General features: G+C 48.0%; 1 protein-coding gene across 6 annotated transcripts in view; it reads right to left on the minus strand.

The window, feature by feature from the left end:
- The window catches only part of MFF (mitochondrial fission factor), a 72,199-nt gene extending 49,011 nt beyond the window's left edge, over positions 1 to 23,188 (minus strand). For 2 of the 6 annotated variants that reach the window (XM_063915597.1, XM_063915596.1), the window contains exons 1-3: positions 22,586 to 22,662; positions 21,585 to 21,802; positions 1,416 to 1,588 (exon numbers count right to left, since the gene is read on the minus strand). In XM_063915597.1, the coding sequence (XP_063771667.1) occupies positions 1,416 to 1,588; positions 21,585 to 21,802; positions 22,586 to 22,632 (438 nt within the window). In that variant the 5' untranslated portion in view covers positions 22,633 to 22,662. Of the gene's footprint in view, positions 1 to 1,415; positions 1,589 to 21,584; positions 21,803 to 22,585; positions 22,663 to 22,688; positions 22,738 to 22,873 lie in introns of those variants that run through there. The other 4 variants (XM_063915598.1, XM_063915599.1, XM_063915600.1 and 1 more) reach the window with 4 other exon arrangements.
- Between the last annotated feature and the right edge of the window lie 439 nt (positions 23,189 to 23,627).

The raw sequence follows: 23,627 nt of genomic DNA on the forward strand, positions 1-23,627 counted from the left end.
CCTTTAAACTAAGAAGAAGTAGGTCTGCTTCTCTCCCCTCACTCCCACGCTGCAGGGAGCCTGTAGCCAGCAGGTCTCCCTGAAAAAAAAAAACCTAACAAAGTCTTTCAGAGAAACTTAGGAGAGCTCCCCTAGTGTGTGACCCATCACTCCTGGGCACAAAGTCTAACAGAGGTCTGAAGGAGGGGCATAGAGGGAGGAGCCAGTTCACACCCAGTTTAAGTCTTTATAGTGTGCCCAAGCTCCTGCGGATCCGTCTATACCCCATGGTCCTTTTGGAGTCCCCAGCATCCTCTAGGACGTATGAGAAATAACATGAAATTTGTGCTGCAGACTCTTATTCTTCATAATCGTCTACACTCAAAGGGTTAAACTCTTACATATACTATATCAGCACAATATTAATGTGATAGTTTCAAAGGTACCAAACATTGGCACATTTTATATTGGTAAGAAAAGGGATATTGTGGTTCGAGAGAACCTGTAATATTTTGTACAGGGAGTTCACAAAGTCCCTCCGCAAAGAATGCGCGCAAGTAATAACAATATAATGGTTTTTGAACACTTTATTTACATAAAATAAAACAGAATTTGTAATGTACATGAAGTGTTGTCCCTCCATGGCCTCCCACAGCTGCAGAGGAGATAGCGCCTACCGCAGAGGGACTTTCTGAACTCCCTCTATTATATTTTGAGACAAATTGCATTGCAGGACATCTTGGGGTTTATTAAGAGTTGCAGGCAAGTCCGTTTTACGGATGGACCTTGCAATATTTCACACTCTGGATTTGCTCGAGCCAAGTATACATTAATCTGAGCAACTGCGGGCAATTTACAGTCATATGCATCTCTGCCACATCTCCACTTTCAGCAGGGGTATAACTGGGTGCATTGTGGGCATGTAGATGGAACTGCAGGTTATTCAGAGGTGAATTAATGCAGAGATCAATCTGATTGCAGACAGCTTAATTACACCAATGCAAGGTCTAGTGCATATGGTTACATAGATCCGTGCAACTCTGAATACAAGCAATATCTGCATTTATTTCTGAGCACATATCTGCACCAGACTTACATGCGACTGTGGATCAGCCCCCTTCAGTTGACGATTATTTAACAGTAACACAAGTATATTAAGTATTTCACCATATAAAAAAAGAAAAGATTATAGGGCAGGCTCATGAATTGTGCACCAATCTCTGCCAAGTGAGAAGACATGCATCAGTGTTAGAACGGACGCGAAGAGGCAGCAATGAGGGAGACTATAAACATTTTATTAAGTACTGCCCACGAATAGTACAGTTTTTTCTAACTTTTTTTATGGAGAAAACCTTTATGTAGAGGGATCATGTGGATGTTCTGAAGATTCCGAACGGGCAATGCGTTTTCACTTTTGTAATGATTTATACACTTACCTCTTCACTTTGGGGAGTGACCGGTGTCGGCCTTTCTAAGTCCAAGAAGTCCAGTGGCCTCTCACTGAGCGTCAGAATCCGAGGGGGAGTCTTTAGTGCCAAAGGTTCAAAAGGTGTTGTCTGAATAAGATCCAGATCAGAAGGTCTTGAAAAAGAGCCCTCTTCATTTTGCCCTGTAAAAGTAATTGAACATAAGTACAAAAAGATCAGAGAAAGCGAAAGTGACATAGGCATGCAGCAATCTGTAGGTTGTGAGCAAAATAGCGGAATATAATGAGTTCCCAACCAGTGAGCTGTCTAGATTTGTTTCCATCTGTCTCACAAACCACTGACTAAGGGGGATCCTAGATTTCATCACAATAGTCTTTAAATGTAAGAATATAAGGGCTTATTGAGCAACTCTGTCAGTGGTCAACAAAGAATGAGGATGAGATCCACCAAGGTTTAAAATGCGTCCAAACCTCAGAAAAATAAGATTTTAAACCTACCGGTAAATCTTTTTCTCCTATTCCGTAGAGGATGCTGGGGATTCCGTAAGGACCATGGGGTATAGACGTGCTCCGCAGGAGACATTGGCACTCTAAAGACTTTAGAATGGGTGTGCACTGGCTCCTCCCTCTATGCCCCTCCTCCAGACCTCAGTTAGAGAAACTGTGCCCAGAGGAGACGGACAGTACGAGAAAAGGATTTTTGTTAATCCAAGGGCAAGATTCATACCAGCCCACACCATCCACAACGTATAACATGGAATATACGAACCAGTTAACAGTATGAAACAAAACAGCATCAGCCCGAGACTGATCAAAACTGTAACATAACCCTTATGTAAGCAAAACCTATATACAAGTCTTGCAGAATTTAGTCCGCACAGGGACGGGCGCCCAGCATCCTCTACGGACTAGGAGAAAAAGATTTACCGTAGGTTTAAAATCTTATTTTCTCTTACGTCCTAGAGGATGCTGGGGATTCCCTAAGGACCATGGGGATTATACCAAAGCTCCAGACCGGGCGGGAGAGTGCGGATGACTCTGCAGCACCGATTGAGCAAACATGAGGTCCTCCTCAGCCAAGGTATCAAACTTGTAGAATTTAGCAAAAGTGTTTGAACCCGACCAAGTAGCCGCTCGGCAAAGTTGCAATGCAGCCGCCCAAGAAGAGCCCACCTTCCTAGTGGAATGGGCCTTTACCGAATTTGGTACCGGCAATCCAGCCATAGAATGAGCCTGCTGAATCGTGTTACAGATCTAGCGGGCAATAGTCTGCTTAGAAGCAGGGGCACCAACCTTGTTGGCTGCATACAGGACAAACAGTGCCTCTGTTTTCCTAATCCGAGCCGTCCTGGCTACATAAACTTTTAAGGCCCTGACTACATCAAGAGACTTGGAATCCTTCAAGTCCCCCGTAGCCACAGGCACCACAATAGGTTGGTTCATATGAAACGACGAAACCACCTTAGGCAGAAATTGAGGACGAGTCCTCAACTCTGCTCTATCCACATGGAAAATCAGATAGGGGCTTTTGTGAGACAAAGCCGCCAATTCGGACACCCGCCGCGCAGATGCCAAGGCTAACAACATGACCACTTTCCAAGTGAGAAATTTCAACTCCACTGTTTGAAGAGGTTCAAACCAGTGTGACTTAAGGAACTGTAACACCACATTAAGGTCCCATGGTGCCACTGGGGGCACAAAAGGAGGCTGGATGTGCAGCACTCCCTTTACAAAAGTCTGGACTTCTGGGAGAGAAGCCAATTACTTCTGAAAAAATATAGATAGGGCCGAAATCTGTATCTTAATGGAGCCTAACTTCAGGCCCATATCCACTCCAGTCTGTAAAAAGTGGAGAAAACCGCCCAGGTGGAAATCTTCCGTAGGAGCATTCTTGGCTTCACACCAAGAAACATACTTCCTCCAGATACGGTGATAATGTTTCGCCGTCACCTCCTTCCTAGCCCTGATCAGAGTAGGGATGACTTCTTCCGGAATACCTTTTCCAGCTAAGATTCGGTGTTCAACCGCCATGCAGTCAAACTTAACCACGGTAAGTCTTGGAACACGCAGGGCCCCTGCTGCAACAGGTCCTCCCTGAGAGAAAGAGGCCATGGATCTTCTGTGAGCATCTCCTGAAGATCTGAATGCCAGGCCCTTCGAGGCCAATCTGGAACAATGAGTATTGTCTGCACTCTTTTTCTTCTTATGATTCTCAATATTTTGGAGATGAGAGGAAGAGGAGGGAATACATAGACAGACTGAAACACCAATGGTGTCACCAGGGCGTCTACCGCTACTGCCTGAGGGTCCCTTGACCTGGCACAATACCTCCGAAGCTTCTTGTTGAGGCGTGACGCCATCATGTCTATTTGAGGAAGTCCCCAAAGCCTTGTTATCTCTGCAAAAACTTCTTGATGAAGTCCCCACTCTCCTGGATGGAGATTGTGTCTGCTGAGGAAGTATGCTTCCCAGTTGTCCACTCCCGGAATGAAGACTGCTGACAGAGCGCTTACGTGATTTTCCGCCCAGCGCATAATCCGTGTGGCTTCCGCCATTGCCACTCTGCTCTTTGACCCGCCTTGGCGGTTTACATGAGCCACGGCTGTGACGTTGTCTGATTGAATCAGAACAGGTAGTTTGCGAAGAAGATTCTCCGCTTGTCGTAGGCCGTTGTATATGGCCCTTAATTCCAGTATGTTGATGTGTAGACAAACCTCCTGGCTTGACCATGTTCCCTGAAAATTTCTTCCTTGTGTGACTGCTACCCATCCTCAGAGGCTCGCGTCCGTGGTCACCAGAACCCAGTCTTGAATGCCGAACCTGCTACCCTCTAGAAGATGAGCACTCTGCAGCCACCACAGGAGAGACACCCTGGCCCTGGGGGACAGGCTTATTTTCTGATGAATTTGAAGATGGGACCCGGACCACTTGTCCAGAAGGTCCCACTGAAATGTCCTCACATGAAACCTGCCGAAGGGGATGGCCTCGTAGATTGCCACCATTTTTCCCAGTACTCGAGTGCATTGATGGACTGACTCTCTTTTCGGTTTTAACAGGTCTCTGACCATGTTCTGGAATTCCTGGGCTTTTTCCATCGGGAGAAAAACCCTCTTTTGTTCCGTGTCCAGAATCATGCCTAAGAAAGATAGCCGAGTCGTTGGAACCAACTGCGACTTTGGTAGATTTAGAATCCAGCCATGGTGCTGCAGCACTCTCAGGGAGAGCGACACGCTTTTCAGCAACTGATCTCTCGATCTCGCTTTTATCAGAAGATCGACCAAGTATGGGATAATTGGGACTCCCTGCCTGCGCAGGAGCACCATCATTTCCGCCATTACCTTGGTGAAAATCCTCGGGGCTGTGGAAAGCCCAAACGGCAACGTCTGAAACTGGTAATGACAGTCCTGTACAGCGAATCTCAGGTACGCCTGATGAGGGGGATATATGGGGACATGAAGGTATGCATCCTTTATGTCTAGTGACACCATAAAATCCCCCCTTCCAGGCTGGAGATAACTGCCCGGAGCGATTCCATCTTGAATTTGAACTTTTTCAAGTACAGGTTTAGGGATTTTAAATTTAGAATGGGTCTGACCGAGCCATCCGGTTTTCGTGACCACAAATAGGGTTGAACTAGGGGAACCTCGACAACCACTTGTTGTTGACACAGTTTTTGGATTGCAGCTAAAACTATCTCCCTTTCTGGGGAAGAAGCTGGTCAAGCCGATTTGAAAAACCGGCGAAGAGGTACGTCTTCGAATTCCAGCTTGTAGCCTTGGGATACCATTTCCATTGCCCAAGGATCCACGTCTGACTGAACCCAGACGTGGCTGAAGAGTCGAAGACGTGCCCCAGCGTCATGCGATGGATTTAGTAGAAGCCGGGGAGGACTTCTGCTCCTGGGAACTAGCCGTAGCAGGCATTCTTTTCCCTCTACCCTTACCTCTGGCGAGGAAGGAAGAGCCCCGACCTCTTCTAGACTTATGCGACCGAAAGGACTGCATCTGATATTGCTGTGTTTTCTTTTGCTGTGGGGGAACATAAGGTAAAAAAGTCGATTTACCCGCGGTAGCTGTGGAAACCAGGTCCGCGAGACCTTCCCCAAATAAAACCTCACCCTTGTAAGGCAAAACTTCCATATGCCTCTTTGAATCGGCATCACCCGTCCATTGGCGGGTCCACAGGGCTCGCCTAGCAGAAATCGCCATGGCGTTGGCTCTCGAACCCAGCAGCCCAACGTCTCTCTGAGCGTCTCTCATATATAAGACTGCGTCTCTAATGTGAGTTAAGGTCAATAAAATGGTATCCCTATCTAGGGTATCAATGTCAGCTGACAAGGTATCCACCCAAGCTGCTACAGCGCTACAAACCCAAGCCGACGCTATTGCCGGTCTGAGCAAGGCAACCGTATGTGTATAAATTGATTTTAAGGTAGTCTCCTGCCTGCGATCAGCAGGATACTTGAGGGCTGCCGTGTCTGGGGATGGTAGCGCCACCTTTTTGGACAAGCGCGTTAAAGCCTTGTCCACCTTGGGTGAGGATTCCCACCGTAACCTGTCCTGTGCCGGGAAAGGATACGCCATAAGAATTCTCTTGGGAATCTGCAGTTTCTTGTCTGGAGTTTCCCAAGCTTTTTCAAATAACTCATTCAGCTCATGAGATGGGGGAAAAAGTTACCTCAGGTTTCTTTTCCTTAAACATGCATACCCTCGTGTCAGGGACAGAGGGGTCATCTGTGATATGCAAAACATCTTTTATTGCAATAATCATATAATTAATACTTTTGGCCACCCTTGGGTGTAACCTCGCATCATCGTAGTCAACACTGGAGTCAGTATCCGTGTCTGCTACCTGGGACAGTGGATGTTTCTGAGACCCAGAAGGGCCCTGTGACACAGTCAAAGCCATGGACTGACTCCCTGTTTTATCCCTGGACTCTGGTTTGTCCAATCTCTTATGTAATAAAGAGACATTTGAATTTAAAACATTCCATATATCCAACCAATCAGGTGTCGGCGTTGCAGACGGAGACACCACAATCATCTGCTCCACCTCCTCCCTAGAAGAGCCTTCCGCTTCAGACATGCCGACACACGCGTACCGACACCCCCACACACTCAGGGATATATCTATATGGAGACAGTCCCCCAATAAGGCCCTTTGGAGAGACAGAGAGAGAGTATGCCAGCACACACCCAGCGCCACCGGACACTGGAATAAAATCCCAGCTAGTACAGCGCTTTTATAGAAAATAGGATTTTGGTACTTACCAGGTAAATCCTTTTCTTTGAATCCATAGGGGGCACTGGAGTACTCTTGGGATATGGACGGCTTCCATAGGAACAAGGCACTGAATAGTTAAATTTAGAACTCTCCTCCCCTCCATATCCCAGAGTACCTCAGTGTTTTTTACTGAGCCGAACAGGAGCTATAGAGAGGTTGACAATGGAGAATTACATATAACATAACGGACAACAATAAAGTTGACACATAATGTGACTGACAACTAAACAGTTGGCACTATAACCGCTAGAACTTGAAACTTTGAACCAGTCGGTGAGAATGTGTTACCAATAAGATCCTCTGAACTTACCACAAACCAGGTAAAACTGCTCTGGGTGGGCATCCAGTGCCCCATATGGATTCAAAGAAAAGGATTTACCTGGTAAGTACCAAAATCCTATTTTCTTTTTCATCCACTAGGGGTCACTGGAGTACTCTTGGGACGTACCAAAGTTTCCCCCCGTGGGCGGGAGAGCTGTTTGGCACCTGTAACACTAGGCGGCCAAAGCTAGATGCTGATGCCGCAAACGTATCAAACTTATAAAAGCGCACAAACGTGTGCACTGATGACCATGTAGCCGCACACACAGAACGTGTGGAATGAGCTGTTACTGATGTAGGCGGCTGTAACCTAGCATGAAGGTAAGCCTGACGAATAGTCAGTTTAATCCATCTGGATAAAGTCTGCTTAGAAGCTGGCCAACCCATCTTGGCAGCATCATAGAGAACAAACAACGTATCCGTCTTCCGAACTGTAGACGTTCGGGATACATAAACGCGTAATGCGCGTACCACATCCAATGTTCCAGAATTTCCTGTCAACAACGATACTACTATTGGTTGATTGATGTGAAATAATGACACTACCTTCGGTAAGAAAGTGGAATTCGTCCGAAGTTCCGCTCTGTCATCATGAAACACCAAATATGGTGGCTTGCATGACAAGGCACCCAAATCTGAAACACGCCTTGCCGAAGCTAAGGCTAGTAGAAAAATTGTTTTCCAAGTGAGAAACTTAATATCCACTTGTTGTAAGGGTTCAAAATATGAAGACTGTAAGAAATCTAAAACCAGATTCAAGTCCCATGGCGCTGTAGGTGGAATGAATGGAGGCTGTACTCTGAGGACTCCTTGCAGAAAAGTGTGTACCGACGGCAATAGAGCCAATCGTCTTTGAAAGTAAATTGACAACGCAGATATCTGCACCTTTAGTGTAGATAAACGCAGTCCTCCATCTAACCCTGTCTGTAGAAATTACAAAAGACGGGATAACTTGAAAGATGAAGTCGGAAACTTCCGATCTTCACACCAAGCTATATTAGACACGCCAAATTCTGTAATAATGAGCTGCCGTAACCGGCTTCCTAGCTCATAACATGGTTGGTATATCCGATTCTGGAATGCCCTCTCTTCTTAAGAGGGCGGTCTCAACAGCCACCCCGTCAAACGCAGCCACGCTAAATTGAACGGACCCCGTTGTAACAGGTCCGTACGTAGTGGGAGAGGCCAAGGATCGTCTGCGAGTAGTCCGCGGAGATCCGAGAACCAAGCTCTCCGAGGCCAATGAGGCGCCACTAGTATTACTGTGACGGACTCTCTTTTGATCCGTTTTAGCAACAGAGGGAGCAGCGGAAACGGTGGAAACAGATACACGAGGCTGTACGGCCACGCGATGGTGAGAGCATCCACCACCACTGCCTTTGGATCTCGCGTTCTGGACACATACTGGGGCATTTGGTGATTGTGGCGAGATGCCATCAGGTCCACTTGAGGGTAACCCCACCTCTGGACCAACATGTGAAACACTTCTGGATTTAATGCCCATTCTCCTGGATGAAAATCCAGACGGCTGAGATAATCCGCCTCCCAGTTGTCCACTCCTGGAATGAACACTGCCGACAATATCATTGATGATGCTCGGCCCAATTGAGGATTCGAGCTACTTCCCGCATTGCCATGCGGCTTCTCGTTCCCCCTTGTTTGTTGATGTATGCGACCGCCGTCGCATTGTCTGACTGCACCTGAACAGTCGGAGACCGAAGCATGTGCACTGCTTGTCGTAGCGCATTGTAAAATTGCCCGGAGTTCCAGGACATTTATAGACAGCAATCTTTCGTGATCCGCCCAGAGACCCTGGAGCTGACAATTTTGAACTACAGCTCCCCAACCTCTGAGACTCGCATCCGTCGTTAGAATTATCCAATTCCAGGCGTCGAACCGTTTCCCTGCGGTTAGATTGTGTACTTTGAGCCACCAGAGTAGAGACACTCTAGCCCGTGGCGACAACCTCATCGTGTGGTGAATCTGCAGATGCGAGCCCGACCACTGTGCGAGCACATCCAGTTGAAAAGGACGTGAGTGAAATATCCCGAACTGAAGCGCTTCGAAAGCCGCCACCATTGTGCCTAAGAGGCGAATGAACAAATGTACCGAGACTGTGCGTGGCTTGAGCACTAAATGTACCAGATGACGAATTTCTGTTTCTTTCTGTTTGTACTTTCTGTTCTGGTAGGTAAATTCTTTGATTTACCGTATCGAGAATCATACCTAGGAATTGAAGTCGTTGAGACGGAATCAGATGCGATTTCTTGAAGTTGAAGTTGACAATCCAACCGTGCTGAACCAGTACATTGTACGTTAGCAACGCATGTTGGAGGAGCATCTGGTGAGACGGAGCCTTGATGAGCAAATCGTCCAAGTACGGAACTATTATCACTCCCAGGGATCTGAGATGAGCTATCATCACAGACATCACCTTGGTGAATACCCGAGGCGCTGACGAGAGGCCAAATGGTAGAGCCTGAAACTGATAATGGTTCTGCCGTATTGCAAACCGCAAGAACCTCTGTTGAGGTGGCCAAATCGGAATGTGTAAGTACGCATCCTTGAGATCCAGTGCAATCATGAATTCCTGTGGCTCTAAACCTGCAATTACTGACTGCAGAGATTCCATCTTGAATCTGTAGTAAGTGACGTACTGATTGAGACCCTTTAAGTTCAATATTGGCCTGACCGAGCCATCCGGCTTTGGTACCACAAACAGACTGGAATAATAACCCTGACCTTGTTAGTGTACAGGGACCGGAATAAAAACTGCTGCATCCAGCAGAGACTGAATGGCAATTTGCAGAACCGCCCTCTTGTCGTCCGACACAGGCAGTCCTGTCTTGAAAAACCGCAGTGGCGGGAGGCATTCGAACTCTATTTTGTAACCTTTTAACACTAAATTGCGGATCCACCCATCTGTGGACGTCTGGAGCCACGCCAACTGGAACGTCTGAAGGCGTGCTCCCACAATTGGAGATCCGAGATGGGCTTAGCGTCCTGATGACTGGTGTTGGTTTGTTGGAAACCACGTCCTCGACCTCGTCTACCAGGCATGGCTGTTCCTCTGCCACGCCCGCGAAAGGACTGAGGTCTAAAGGATTTGAACGCAGGTCCAGAGTATCTCCGTCTAGGTACTGTTGGAGGCAATGGTAAGAAAACAGACTTTCCTCCCGTGGCCTCAGAAATCCATTTGTCCAATTCAGGACCAAACAACTTCTCGCCACCGTAAGGTAACGCCTCTATACCTTTTTTGACCTCCGCCTCCGCTTGCCAAGACCGCAGCCAGAGTGCTCGTCGTGCTGTAACTAGCGAGGATGAAAGGCGAGAAGTGAGCTGACAGACGTCATTAGAAGCTGTACATAGATAATCAGCAGCTTCCCAGATTTGATCAGCGAGAAGTATAAGGTGATCGTCACTTAGGGCAGACTTGAGTTCTGTTATCCATACCATTAACGCCTTAGTTACCCAAATGCCAACCAACCCAGGTCTAAGCAACACTCCTGCTGCTGTATACATGGACATTAGCATAGCTTCTATTTTACGGGCCGAAGAGTTTTTAAGCATAGTAGCAGTTGGTACTGGTATGGTTAATTTCTTTGTAAGTTTAGACCCAGACGAATCCACCAATGGCGGATTCTCCCATGTAGCTGTCACAAACTCTGGAAACTGGTAACTAGACTTAAATCTGCGAGGTATAGAAAACCGTTCATCCGGATTCTTTCGTGTTTCTAGTAACATCTTATTAAGAGATTCCGAAACAGGAAAACACATTGGAGTTCTCTGTCGTTTAGTAAACACGACCTCATCATTTGTCAGAGGCTCCTCAGTTTCTGGAAACTTCAGAGACTGACGCACCGCTCTGATGAGATTATCAATGCCCGGGCTGCCAAAATCGTCACTATCTGACTGCTGGTCTACTTCGCCCTCCTCACCGTCATCTTGCGCAAAGAGGTCTGGCATAGAATCGTCACAATGCAACATAGCAGAAACTGGTAAATCATAAGGCAAATGAAATTTCTCCCTTTTACCCAAAGTGGACTTGGACTTTTGGCAAGGCTGAGACCCCTCCGGTAGTTCTAGCGGTCTCACCCTAGACTCAGATCTTGCCGCTTCCCGCTCTTGTCGAGCGGCGGCCAATTCTGATTGCAATCCAGCCATAACCTGTGTTAGCATAGGGCAGGCCTGGCCAACCTGTGGCTCTCCAGATGTTGTGAAACTACACATCCCAGCATGCCCTGCCACAGTTTTAGCATTCCTTAATAGCAAAACTGTGGCAAAGCATGATGGGACTTGTAGTTTTACAACAGCTGGAGAGCCACAGGTTGGCCAGGCCTGGCATAGGGGATGAAACCGGCTTTGTAACCGGAGTCAAACTTGTATTCGTAGCTGAATCCACAAAACATACTGTACATGTGGTAGATCCATCCGGTAACACATTCTTACAGACATGGCAGTGAAACTGCTTTTTTGTTTTTGCTGGTGCCTTACTCATTATGCAGACAGACAACACAAAATACAAAAACAGACAACTTGCACGACTCAGTAAAATTGTACTAAGGTGTCTCTATATACAGTATATATATATATATCTGGCCAAGTGCAGTGCACGCCATTCTATATGAAGTTTGATCCCAAATTCCCACTAACACCCCTGTGCCTTCTGTGGAGTAGAGATGTAGTACAGGAACGTCTGGAATCACAACAGGAAGAACAGGAAGCATGGTTAAAATGGCCCTCCCATGCTTACAGTATAAAAAAAAGTGCAGTTTATAACTTCCCAAACAGAGATAATCAGTGAATATCCTGTTAAAAAAGGTTTAATAGCCTCTCCATCTAATAACACATGCAGCGTTCTGCTGCTGCTATGGGCACACTCTCCCCCCTTGTGTGTGTGCTCCCCCCCCCCCCCGTACTCCGTGTACCGCTATCTATTACACGGAGCCGGGGATTACCTGCGGGGAGCTGAGGTAGAGGGAGCCGGGGAGCGGTAGCGGCAGCCGGGGAGCGCACTGCATAGAGCCGTGGAGCGGCGGCTATGCATGGTGAATGCGGCCGGCGCGGCTTTGTGAGCGGCGGGAGGCAGCACAGTGGCGGTGACCAGGTAGCGGCGGTGGGCCATCACATAGCGGCGGTTCCTGGAAGCGGCAACGGGCGGCTACAAACAACAGTGTCCCGACACAGCGGGGCGGCAGCGTGAGCTGACCGCCCCGTCCCCAACATACCTGGACGCCTTGTAGTGAGGGCTATGACGGGGCTTCTTCTGCAAGCTCCGTCCAGCTTCTCCTGCAGGTAGTCCTGCACGTGGCTGTGAGGGAGCTCTTTTTAGAGAGGCCCGACACGCCAGTAGCTGCTTGTAAGCAGCTTCCACTATCCCGGACCCACGCCTATTGGAAGAGGGGAAGGGATGTGGAAAATGTTGTAAAAATAAAAATATTCAAAAAGTAGTGTGGATAACTCCACACAAGCCTTGTTGCTACTATGAGCACAGAAAAAACACTGAGGTACTCTGGGATATGGAGGGGAGGAGAGTTCTAAATGTAACTATTCAGTGCCTTGTTCCTATGGAAGCCGTCCATATCCCAAAAGTACTCCAGTGACCCCTAGTGGATGAAAAAGAAATATATATACAATTACACTCACTGCGCCAATTAATGTGCCTCCCCCCCCCCCCCCCCTCCCCCTCTGTTTTGCCCTCTGTAACCGTGTTCAGCATGGGAGAGTCCGGGGAGCCAGCTTCTCTGCCGTGTGCTGTGGAGAAAATGGCGCTGGTTAGTGCTGGAGGATCAAACCCCGCCCCCTCAGCGGCGGGCTTCGGTCCCGCTCAAATTATTTATACTGGTGGGTTTTTTTTTTTTATATACCGCCTCCGCAGTATATAATCCAAATGCCAGTGTCCCTTGAGGTTTATATTGCTGCCCAGGGCGCCCCCCCTGCGCCCTGCACCCTTACAGTGCCCGCTGTGTGTGTGTGTATGTGTGGGAGCAATGGCGCGCAGCGTTACCGCTGCACGTTACCTCAGTGAAGATCTGTGATGTCTTCTGCCGCCTTTGAAGTCTTCTTTTCTTCTCAATACTCACCCGGCTTCAATCTTCTGGCTCTGTGAGGACGGCGGCGCGGCTCCGGGACGAACGGCGAGGGTGAGACCTGCGTTCCGACCCTCTGGAGCTAATGGTGTCCAGTAGCCTAAGAAGCAGAGCCTATCATTTAAGTAGGTCTGCTTCTCTCCCCTCAGTCCCACGATGCAGGGAGCCTGTTGCCAGCAGTGCTCCCTGAAAATAAAAAACCTAACAAAAATAAGAATTTACTTACCGATAATTCTATTTCTCGGAGTCCGTAGTGGATGCTGGGGTTCCTGAAAGGACCATGGGGAATAGCGGCTCCGCAGGAGACAGGGCACAAAAAGTAAAGCTTTTCCAGATCAGGTGGTGTGCACTGGCTCCTCCCCCTATGACCCTCCTCCAGACTCCAGTTAGGTACTGTGCCCGGACGAGCGTACACAATAAGGGAGGATTTTGAATCCCGGGTAAGACTCATACCAGCCACACCAATCACACCGTACAACTTGTGATCTAAACCCAGTTAACAGTATGATAACAGAGGAGCCTCTGAAAGATGGCTCCCTAAACAATAACTCGAATTAGTTAACAATAACTATGTACAAGTATTGCAGATAATCCGCACTTGGGATGGGCGCCCAGCATCCACTACGGACTCCGAGAAATAGAATTATCGGTAAGTAAATTCTTATTTTCTCTATCGTCCTAGTGGATGCTGGGGTTCCTGAAAGGACCATGGGGATTATACCAAAGCTCCCAAACGGGCGGGAGAGTGCGGATGACTCTGCAGCACCGAATGAGAGAACTCCAGGTCCTCTTTTGCCAGGGTATCAAATTTGTAGAATTTTACAAACGTGTTCTCCCCTGACCACGTAGCTGCTCGGCAGAGTTGTAATGCCGAGACCCCTCGGGCAGCCGCCCAAGATGAGCCCACCTTCCTTGTGGAATGGGCCTTAACAGATTTAGGCTGTGGCAGGCCTGCCACAGAATGTGCAAGTTGAATTGTGTTACAAATCCAACGAGCAATCGACTGCTTAGAAGCAGGCGCACCCAACTTGTTGGGTGCATACAGTATAAACAGCGAGTCAGATTTTCTGACTCCAGCCGTCCTTGAAATGTATATTTTTAAAGCTCTGACAACGTCCAACAACTTGGAGTCCTCCAAGTCGCTTGTAGCCGCAGGCACTACAATAGGCTGGTTCAGGTGAAACGCTGATACCACCTTAGGGAGAAAATGCGGACGCGTCCGCAGCTCTGCCCTATCCGAATGGAAAATTAAATAAGGGCTTTTATAAGATAAAGCCGCCATTTCAGATACTCTCCTGGCGGAAGCCAGGGCCAGTAACATAGTCACTTTCCATGTGAGATATTTCAAATCCACATTTTTTAGTGGTTCAAACCAATGGGATTTGAGGAAATCTAAAACTACATTTAGATCCCACGGTGCCACCGGAGGCACCACAGGAGGCTGTATATGCAGTACTCCTTTGACAAAAGTCTGGACCTCAGGGACTGAGGCCAATTCTTTTTTGAAGAATATTGACAGGGCCGAAATTTGAACCTTAATAGATCCCAATTTGAGACCCATAGACAATCCTGATTGCAGGAAATGTAGGAAACGACCCAGTTGAAATTCCTCCGTCGGAGCACTCCGATCCTCGCACCACGCAACATATTTCCGCCAAATGCGGTGATAATGCTTCGCGGTGACTTCCTTTCTTGCCTTAATCAGGGTAGGAATGACTTCTTCTGGAATGCCTTTTCCTTTTAGGATCTGGCGTTCAACCGCCATGCCGTCAAACGCAGCCGCGGTAAGTCTTGAAAGAGGCAGGGACCCTGTTGAAGCAGGTCCCTTCTCAGAGGTAGAGGCCACGGATCGTCCGTGACCATCTCTTGAAGTTCCGGGTACCAAGACCTTCTTGGCCAATCCGGAGCCACTAGTATCGTTCTTACTCCGCTTTGCCGTATGATTCTCAATACCTTTGGTATGAGAGGCAGAGGAGGAAACACATACACCGACTGGTACACCCAAGGTGTTACCAGCGCGTCCACAGCTATTGCCTGCGGATCTCTTGACCTGGCGCAATGTCTGCTGAGGAAGTCTGCTTCCCAGTTGTCCACGCCCGGGATGAACACTGCTGACAGTGCTATCACGTGATTCTCCGCCCAGCGAAGGATCCTGGCAGCTTCTGCCATTGCACTCCTGCTTCTTGTGCCGCCCTGTCTGTTTACATGGGCGACTGCCGTGATGTTGTCCGACTGGATCAACACCGGTCTTCCTTGAAGCAGAGGTTCCGCCTGGCTTAGAGCATTGTAGATTGCTCTTAGTTCCAAAATGTTTATGTGAAGAGACTTTTCCAGACTCGACCACACTCCCTGGAAGTTTCTTCCTTGTGTGACTGCTCCCCAGCCTCTCAGGCTGGCGTCCGTGGCCACCAGGATCCAATCCTGTATGCCGAATCTGCGGCCCTCCAATAGATGAGCCCTCTGCAACCACCACATAAGAGATACCCTTGTCCTTGGAGACAGGGTTATCCGCAGGTGCATCTGAAGATGCGACCCTGACCATTTGTCCAACAGATCCCTTTGGAAAATTCTTGCATGGAATCTGCCGAATGGAATTGCTTCGTAAGAAGCCACCATATTTCCCAGGACTCTTGTGCATTGATGTACAGACACCTTTCCTGGTTTTAGGAGGTTCCTGACCAGGTCGGATAACTCCTTGGCTTTTTCCTCGGGAAGAAAAACCTTTTTCTGAACCGTGTCCAGAATCATCCCTAGGAACAGCAGACGAGTTGTCGGCATTAATTGGGATTTTGGAATATTCAGAATCCATCCGTGCTGCTTTAGCACCTCTTGAGATAGTGCTAATCCCATCTCTAGCTGTTCTCTGGACCTTGCCCTTATTAGGAGATCGTCCAAGTATGGGATAATTAATACGCCTTTTCTTCGAAGAAGAATCATCATCTCGGCCATTACCTTTGTAAAGACCCGAGGTGCCGTGGACAAACCAAACGGCAGCGTCTGAAACTGATAGTGACAGTTTTGTACAAGGAACCTGAGGTACCCCTGGTGTGAGGGGTAAATTGGAACGTGGAGATACGCATCCTTGATGTCCAAGGATACCATAAAGTCCCCTTCTTCCAGGTTCGCTATCACTGCTCTGAGTGACTCCATCTTGAACTTGAACTTCTTTATGTACAGGTTCAAGGACTTCAGATTTAGAATAGGCCTTACCGAGCCATCCGGCTTCGGTACCACAAATAGAGTGGAATAATACCCCTTCCCTTGTTGTAGAAGAGGTACCTTGACTATCACCTGCTGAGAGTACAGCTTGTGAATGGCTTCCAAAACCGTCTCCCTTTCGGAGGGGGACGTTGGTAAAGCAGACTTCAGGAAACGGCGAGGTGGATCTGTCTCTAATTCCAACCTGTACCCCTGAGATATTATCTGCAGGATCCAGGGATCTACCTGCGAGTGAGCCCACTGCGCGCTGTAATTTTTGAGACGACCGCCCACCGTCCCCGAGTCCGCTTGAGAAGCCCCAGCGTCATGCTGAGGCTTTTGTAGAAGCCGGGGAGGGCTTCTGTTCCTGGGAAGGAGCTGCCTGTTGCTGTCTCTTCCCTCGACCTCTGCCTCGTGGCAGATATGAATAGCCCTTTGCTCTCTTATTTTTAAAGGAACGAAAGGGCTGCGGTTGAAAAGTCGGTGCCTTTTTCTGTTGGGGAGTGACTTGAGGTAGAAAGGTGGATTTCCCGGCTGTAGCCGTGGCCACCAAATCTGATAGACCGACTCCAAATAACTCCTCCCCTTTATACGGCAAAACTTCCATATGCCGTTTTGAATCCGCATCGCCTGTCCACTGTCGCGTCCATAAAGCTCTTCTGGCCGAAATGGACATAGCACTTACCCGTGATGCCAGTGTGCAGATATCCCTCTGTGCATCACGCATATAAAGAAATGCATCCTTTATTTGTTCTAACGACAGTAAAATATTGTCCCTGTCCAGGGTATCAATATTTTCAATCAGGGACTCTGACCAAACTACCCCAGCACTGCACATCCAGGCAGTCGCTATAGCTGGTCGTAGTATAACAACACCTGCATGTGTGTATATACTTTTTTAGATATTTTCCATCCTCCTATCTGATGGATCTTTAAGTGCGGCCGTCTCAGGAGAGGGTAACGCCACTTGTTTAGATAAGCGTGTTAGCGCCTTGTCCACCCTAGGAGGTGTTTCCCAGCGCTCCCTAACCTCTGGCGGGAAAGGGTATAATGCCAATAATTTCTTTGAAATTATCAGCTTTTTATCAGGGGCAACCCACGCTTCATCACACACGTCATTTAATTCTTCTGATTCAGGAAAAACTATAGGTAGTTTTTTCACACCCCACATAATACCCTGTTTAGTGGTACCTGTAGTATCAGCTAAATGTAACGCCTCCTTCATTGCCAAAATCATATAACGTGTGGCCCTACTGGAAAATACGGTTGATTCGTCACCGTCACCACTGGAATCAGTGCCTGTGTCTGGGTCTGTGTCGACCGACTGAGGCAAAGGGCGTTTCACAGCCCCTGACGGTGTTTGAGGCGCCTGGACAGGCACTAATTGATTGTCCGGCCGCCTCATGTCGTCAAACGACTGCTTAAGCGAGTTGACGCTATCCCGTAATTCCACAAATAAAGGCATCCATTCTGGTGTCGACCCCCTAGGAGGTGACATCCCCATATTTGGCAATTGCTCCGCCTCCACACCAATATCGTCCTCATACATGTCGACACACACGTACCGACACACAGCAGACACACAGGGAATGCTCTACACGAAGACAGGACCCACTAGCCCTTTGGGGAGACAGAGGGAGAGTCTGCCAGCACACACCAAAAAAGCGCTATATATGACAGGGATAGCCTTATAATAAGTGCTCCCTTATAGCTGCTTTATATATATCAAAATATTGCCATTAAATTTGCCCCCCCTCTCTGTTTTACCCTGTTTCTGTAGTGCAGTGCAGGGGAGAGACCTGGGAGCCGTCCTGACCAGCGGAGCTGTGAGAGGAAATGGCGCCGTGTGCTGAGGAGATAGGCCCCGCCCCTTTTCCGGCGGGCTCGTCTCCCGCTATTTTGTGAATCCAGGCAGGGGTTAAATATCTCCATATAGCCTCTGGGGGCTATATGTGAGGTATTTTTAGCCTTTTAATAGGTTTTCATTTGCCTCCCAGGGCGCCCCCCCCCAGCGCCCTGCACCCTCAGTGACTGCGTGTGAAGTGTGCTGAGAGGAAAATGGCGCACAGCTGCAGTGCTGTGCGCTACCTTTAGAAGACTGCAGGAGTCTTCAGCCGCCGATTCTGGACCTCTTCTTACTTCAGCATCTGCAAGGGGGCCGGCGGCGCGGCTCCGGTGACCATCCAGGCTGTACCTGTGATCGTCCCTCTGGAGCTGATGTCCAGTAGCCAAGAAGCCAATCCATCCTGCACGCAGGTGAGTTCACTTCTTCTCCCCTCTGTCCCTCGTTGCAGTGATCCTGTTGCCAGCAGGAATCACTGTAAAATAAAAAACCTAAGCTAAACTTTCTCTAAGCAGCTCTTTATGAGAGCCACCTAGAATTGCACCCTTCTCGGCCGGGCACAAAAATCTAACTGGAGTCTGGAGGAGGGTCATAGGGGGAGGAGCCAGTGCACACCACCTGATCTGGAAAAGCTTTACTTTTTGTGCCCTGTCTCCTGCGGAGCCGCTATTCCCCATGGTCCTTTCAGGAACCCCAGCATCCACTAGGACGATAGAGAAAAGTATTTTTCAGAGAAACTCAGTAGAGCTCCCCTGCAGTGCACCCAGTCTCCTCTGGGCACAGGATCTAACTGAGGTCTGGAGGAGGGGCATAGAGGGAGGAGCCAGTGCACACCCATTCTAAAGTCTTTAGAGTGCCCATGTCTCCTGCGGAGCCCGTCTATACCCCTTGGTCCTTACAGAGTCCCCAGCATCCTCTAGGACGTAAGAGAAATGAAGTTTTCTGAGGTTTGGCCGCTTAACGCATTTGCACCAAAAGATTCCGGAGCGTGGATGCGGTGGGCAATGCCGACCCTATAGATGCCTATAGGCTTTTATCGCATTTCCCCACTGAGAGGGATCTAATCGTATCCCTCCTAGCACCTCCTGCGGTGCATGCACTAGCCCACGCATGGGCAGATAGGACTTCTGGGTCTATGACCCAGCATCCCATCACTGCAAAGGACAGCTCTTACCACAAGAGCTGTCCTTTGGGATTTTCTTCAAGCAGATGGCATTAATAAATGCTGCTATACTTGTGATGAGTGGCGGAATGCATCACACGCAAAATGCGATGTTTGATGCATCCTGCCCTTAATGAGCAAATACCACAAGATACCAACACAATGATAGTTAACATTTCGGATGGATTGGCAAAACAAAAAGGCAGCATCACAAATGTTGATGCAGATGCACATGATATAAGGTAATGCTACATTTTCAAATAAGAATGAGTATCATAGTAGTTATTATTTATATAGAACAGACCCTCCAACATGACCCCCTCCCATCAGGTACACATTGCTCTGCTCCTGGATTTCCCTCTTAGAGGGGAATCCAATTGTGGTCGAAGTTCTTGAGCTTGCTTGTACTTTACAGCAGTTTGAACTCGCACAAAACTGCCCTTCCTCTATAAAAACTTGGGAATTTGGCCTGACAGTGGGCCGCAAGGGGTGCAAAATGCTGTGCCGGTGTTACAATGCTGCTGCAACGCAACTCGCGCCCTTCGTCCACATTTGGTTCCTCCCCTTAATGTATGATTGATGCCACCTGCGGCGAAACCCTTTCTCATGAAGCACTGTGTACCTAATGGAAGAGGTCATGTTAGAGCAGAGATTTTCAACCTTTTACAACTCGCGGCACACTGAACAAGATATAAATATTGCCATGGCAGACTCAAATATAATGGCGATGCATGGTGCAGTTGCATGTCCTAGGATGTCATGTCGCAGCTTCTCCATAGGTAACGGCTGAGCCACATCTGAGAAGGCCAGAAGAGCCCAACACTGCCCAGGCACAAAATTAGAACTGGCTCTACAACACTAAACCCACCAGTATTGATCGTTCCAGGGCCTCAGTTGCGGCAAAAAACTGACGAGCCTGGCTCTGCTTCTATGGCGGCACACCAGTGTGCCATGGCACAGTAATTGAAAAACACTGTGTTAGAGGGTCTGATAGCGCCATTCATTTATATAGTGTTGTATAGAGAATACGTCACTCATTTTGGTCCCTGCCCTAATCGACCTTCTAGTCTGAAGTCCCTAAAACAGTGGTTCCCAAATGCGGCCCTCATAGCACCCTAAAACTGGATACACACCATAGGAGTATTGGATTGTTGTAAAGAAAACCTGGGAATGTCTAAAAGCAAATGACAATTAACCATTTGCTCCCATAATCCGGAAAACAGACAAAAATGGTTGTTCAGATAAATTGGTTAAATCAAACAGATTTAACAAATTTGTCTGTATGACCAGTTTTGTCTGTTTTCCAGTTTTTGAGAGCAAATGGTCAGTTGTTGTTTGCTCCCATACATTACCAGATTTTTGTTCCAACTAGAAAGCTTGGACAAAATCTTATAGTGCATACAGCTCAACAGTCCAGGTTTTTAGGATGTCCATGCTTAAGCATAGGTGGATTAATTAGTACCTCAGTCAGTTTGATTATACCATCTTGCACAAGCAAGGATAGCTGTAAAACCTAGATTGTTAGGGTGCCTTGAGGACTGGGAACCCCTGCTCGAACATACAAGCACAAACATATACTACTGTTAAGGTGCATACACACTGGTCGTTTTTGCCCAGCGTGCATGCACAGTGATGATGGCTGACATCGCTGGGCTGAAAATCACTCAGTGCATACACACTGAGCGCTTTTCCCCCCTGCCCAGCGATGTCAGCGGAGGTGAACAGCTTTCCATAGCAGGACGCTATGGAAAGCCGTTCATCTACTGGTAATACCAGTAGATGAATGGTGGCCGCCGGCTATGAAGTGGGAGCGCGCATCAGCGCTCATCGCCGGGGCATACACACTGGACAGTTTTGAGCTGAAAGCAGCTCAAAACACCAACAGTGAGCTGCTTTCAGCTCAAAATTGCCCAGTGCGTATGGACCTTAAATTTAGTCAGCAGCCGAATACCGTCCCAATATATTTTTGGAGTGTGGGCGGAAACTGGCGTACACAGTAGAAACCCATAAACATGGTAGAAACATTCAAACTCCACACAAAGATGGACCATTATAGGGAATTAGACTCATGAACTCAATGCTGTGAGACAGTAATACTGACCACAACACCATTTGTGCTGCCCAGCATGGAAAAAAGTATAAGGTATGTTCTAGCAGAGCATCAAAACTTGATGAACTCTCTGGCTTTATAGATAAATGTCACTTGTTCAATATTTGTTTCTGAACTGTGGGCTAAGAAGCTGCAATACAAATTTACTTCAGGAGAGAATAGGACACACCCACCTGCCACCACAATTCTCTCCGGAACTTGCATGATGACACCAGACATTGGCATGTTGACCTGAGATTGGGGGTCAGCTTCTGCATTGCTTGACGCCACTTTGAGCTTCTCTGGGACCCTCATTCTCTGACTGATCCCCTCCGTATACTCCATCTCATACTGCATACGATTGATCTCTGCCATTTCTGGTCCAGGAGGTGAGAATCCTGCACCGTTCATCCTGTGTAAAATATAATGCAGAAGAACACATCACTGCTGTGATCGGGGACATAGAGCTCAGCGATTTCGAAGAATAAATGTGTTGCATAATTGAACTGGTAGAATTATACAGCATGGACAGAAAATATGTGCTACTAATCACGCTCATAACTTGGAAAGTGCACAACTTAGAGATCCCCTGAGAGACAGACACCACACTGACTACCAGTAATGCGCTGCTGTGGTGAGGAACAGAGGGAACATTAATAAGGCAGGCAGAGCATCTGGAACAATACAAAGTGGAAGTCCTCTCTGAATCATACCACGGCCTCTAAATGGGAGCGTTATTAGATTTCTAGAACACGGATGCTTATTCCAGTGATTCCAACGTCAGGAAAAACTGAACAGAATACATATGAAATATTTTCCTTCACAACATTCACATATAATTTCAATGTAGAATGTAAAGAGAACTCCCAGACAGGAACACATGTATAGTGTTCACTCATGGTGTACGCTGCTGATCAGAGGAGGCATATTTTAATTCTGAAGGGCAAAATCTCAGATGTGATGCATCACTACAGCTATAGCAATATATCATGCCTAAAATGTACCCTCCTCAGTAATCAGCACCCTGCACCTAGAATGACCACCACATTGTACCCATACACTGCACCAACTGGGACCCAATTAACGCATTAATCGTGCAATCATCCAACTGACAGGGCAAATAAGATTTGTACATTGTCTCACATTGCACCAAGTGGGCTTGAATTACTACCCCTGCAATGAGCATTATAATTACCCATCAACCTGACAGGGTGAAGGATGGGGGGCAATGGGCTCTACCATCAGCCCCACTGAACCTCTCTGTCCCCAGACAGACATATCTGCCCATTGCAGGTCACCTGTGTGACAGCTCCAGCCCCAGTAGGGGTCAGGTTACTGTATGTGATAGGCACAGCCCTGCATGCAGTCAGTAGGGGCCTGTGCTCACACATATACTTCCCCAGAAGCATCCTGTACGGGAGGAAGGTGCAATATGTAACACCATAGCACAGCATAGTCGTAACCTGCAATTTCCATTACTCACAGGCTCACACTCTACACACAGCTCCGCCGCTGCTTCCAGGAGATGACCCCGCTCAGCCGCCGTACCCAGGAAATGGCAGCGTCCCGTCACGTGACGCTGGATGAAGATGGAAGGCGTTGTTCCGCCAGGAGAGGATGCGGGTGCGTGACGTCACGCAGAACATGAGGCATTGGCCTAGGCCGGGGCCCTGTCTGCTGCTGTTGCTGCTCCCTACATAACCCGAATGAGGTGTCAGCTCAGAGCTACACGGCCACACAGCGCCGCATCCCAAGTGGAATACCGATAGCCGAGACTTCCATGCACGGTGTGCTGTAGATACCTCTGACCGGCCACTGGGTGTCGCTGCAAGATCACTCATCGTCTAATATAGCGGAACAGGGGACATATTTGCAAAGGATGTGCATCAAAGGGTCGACACCTGACATAGGTCGACACGGTCATTAGGTTGACATGGAAAAAGGTCTACATGAGGTTTTTTTTGTGTGTGTAGTCTTTGTAAAGTGACCGGGAACCCCAATTAGTGCACCGTATCCCAGAGCCGGCCTTAGGCATAGGCAAACTAGGCAAATGCCTAGGGCATTTGGTATGCTTAGGGGCACCTGCAGATTCTGCTGATTAAAATGATATGCAGCATGCCTATATTCTGTGTGTATTCCTGGAAATCACTGTAATGTAGCATTTTGTATGCAGATACAGCCACAGTCGCACACAGAATATAGGCATGCTGCATATCATTTTAATCAGCAGAAGTTGC

This window comes from Pseudophryne corroboree, chromosome 4 (assembly GCF_028390025.1).
Source record: "Pseudophryne corroboree isolate aPseCor3 chromosome 4, aPseCor3.hap2, whole genome shotgun sequence".
Taxonomy (NCBI): domain Eukaryota; kingdom Metazoa; phylum Chordata; class Amphibia; order Anura; family Myobatrachidae; genus Pseudophryne; species Pseudophryne corroboree.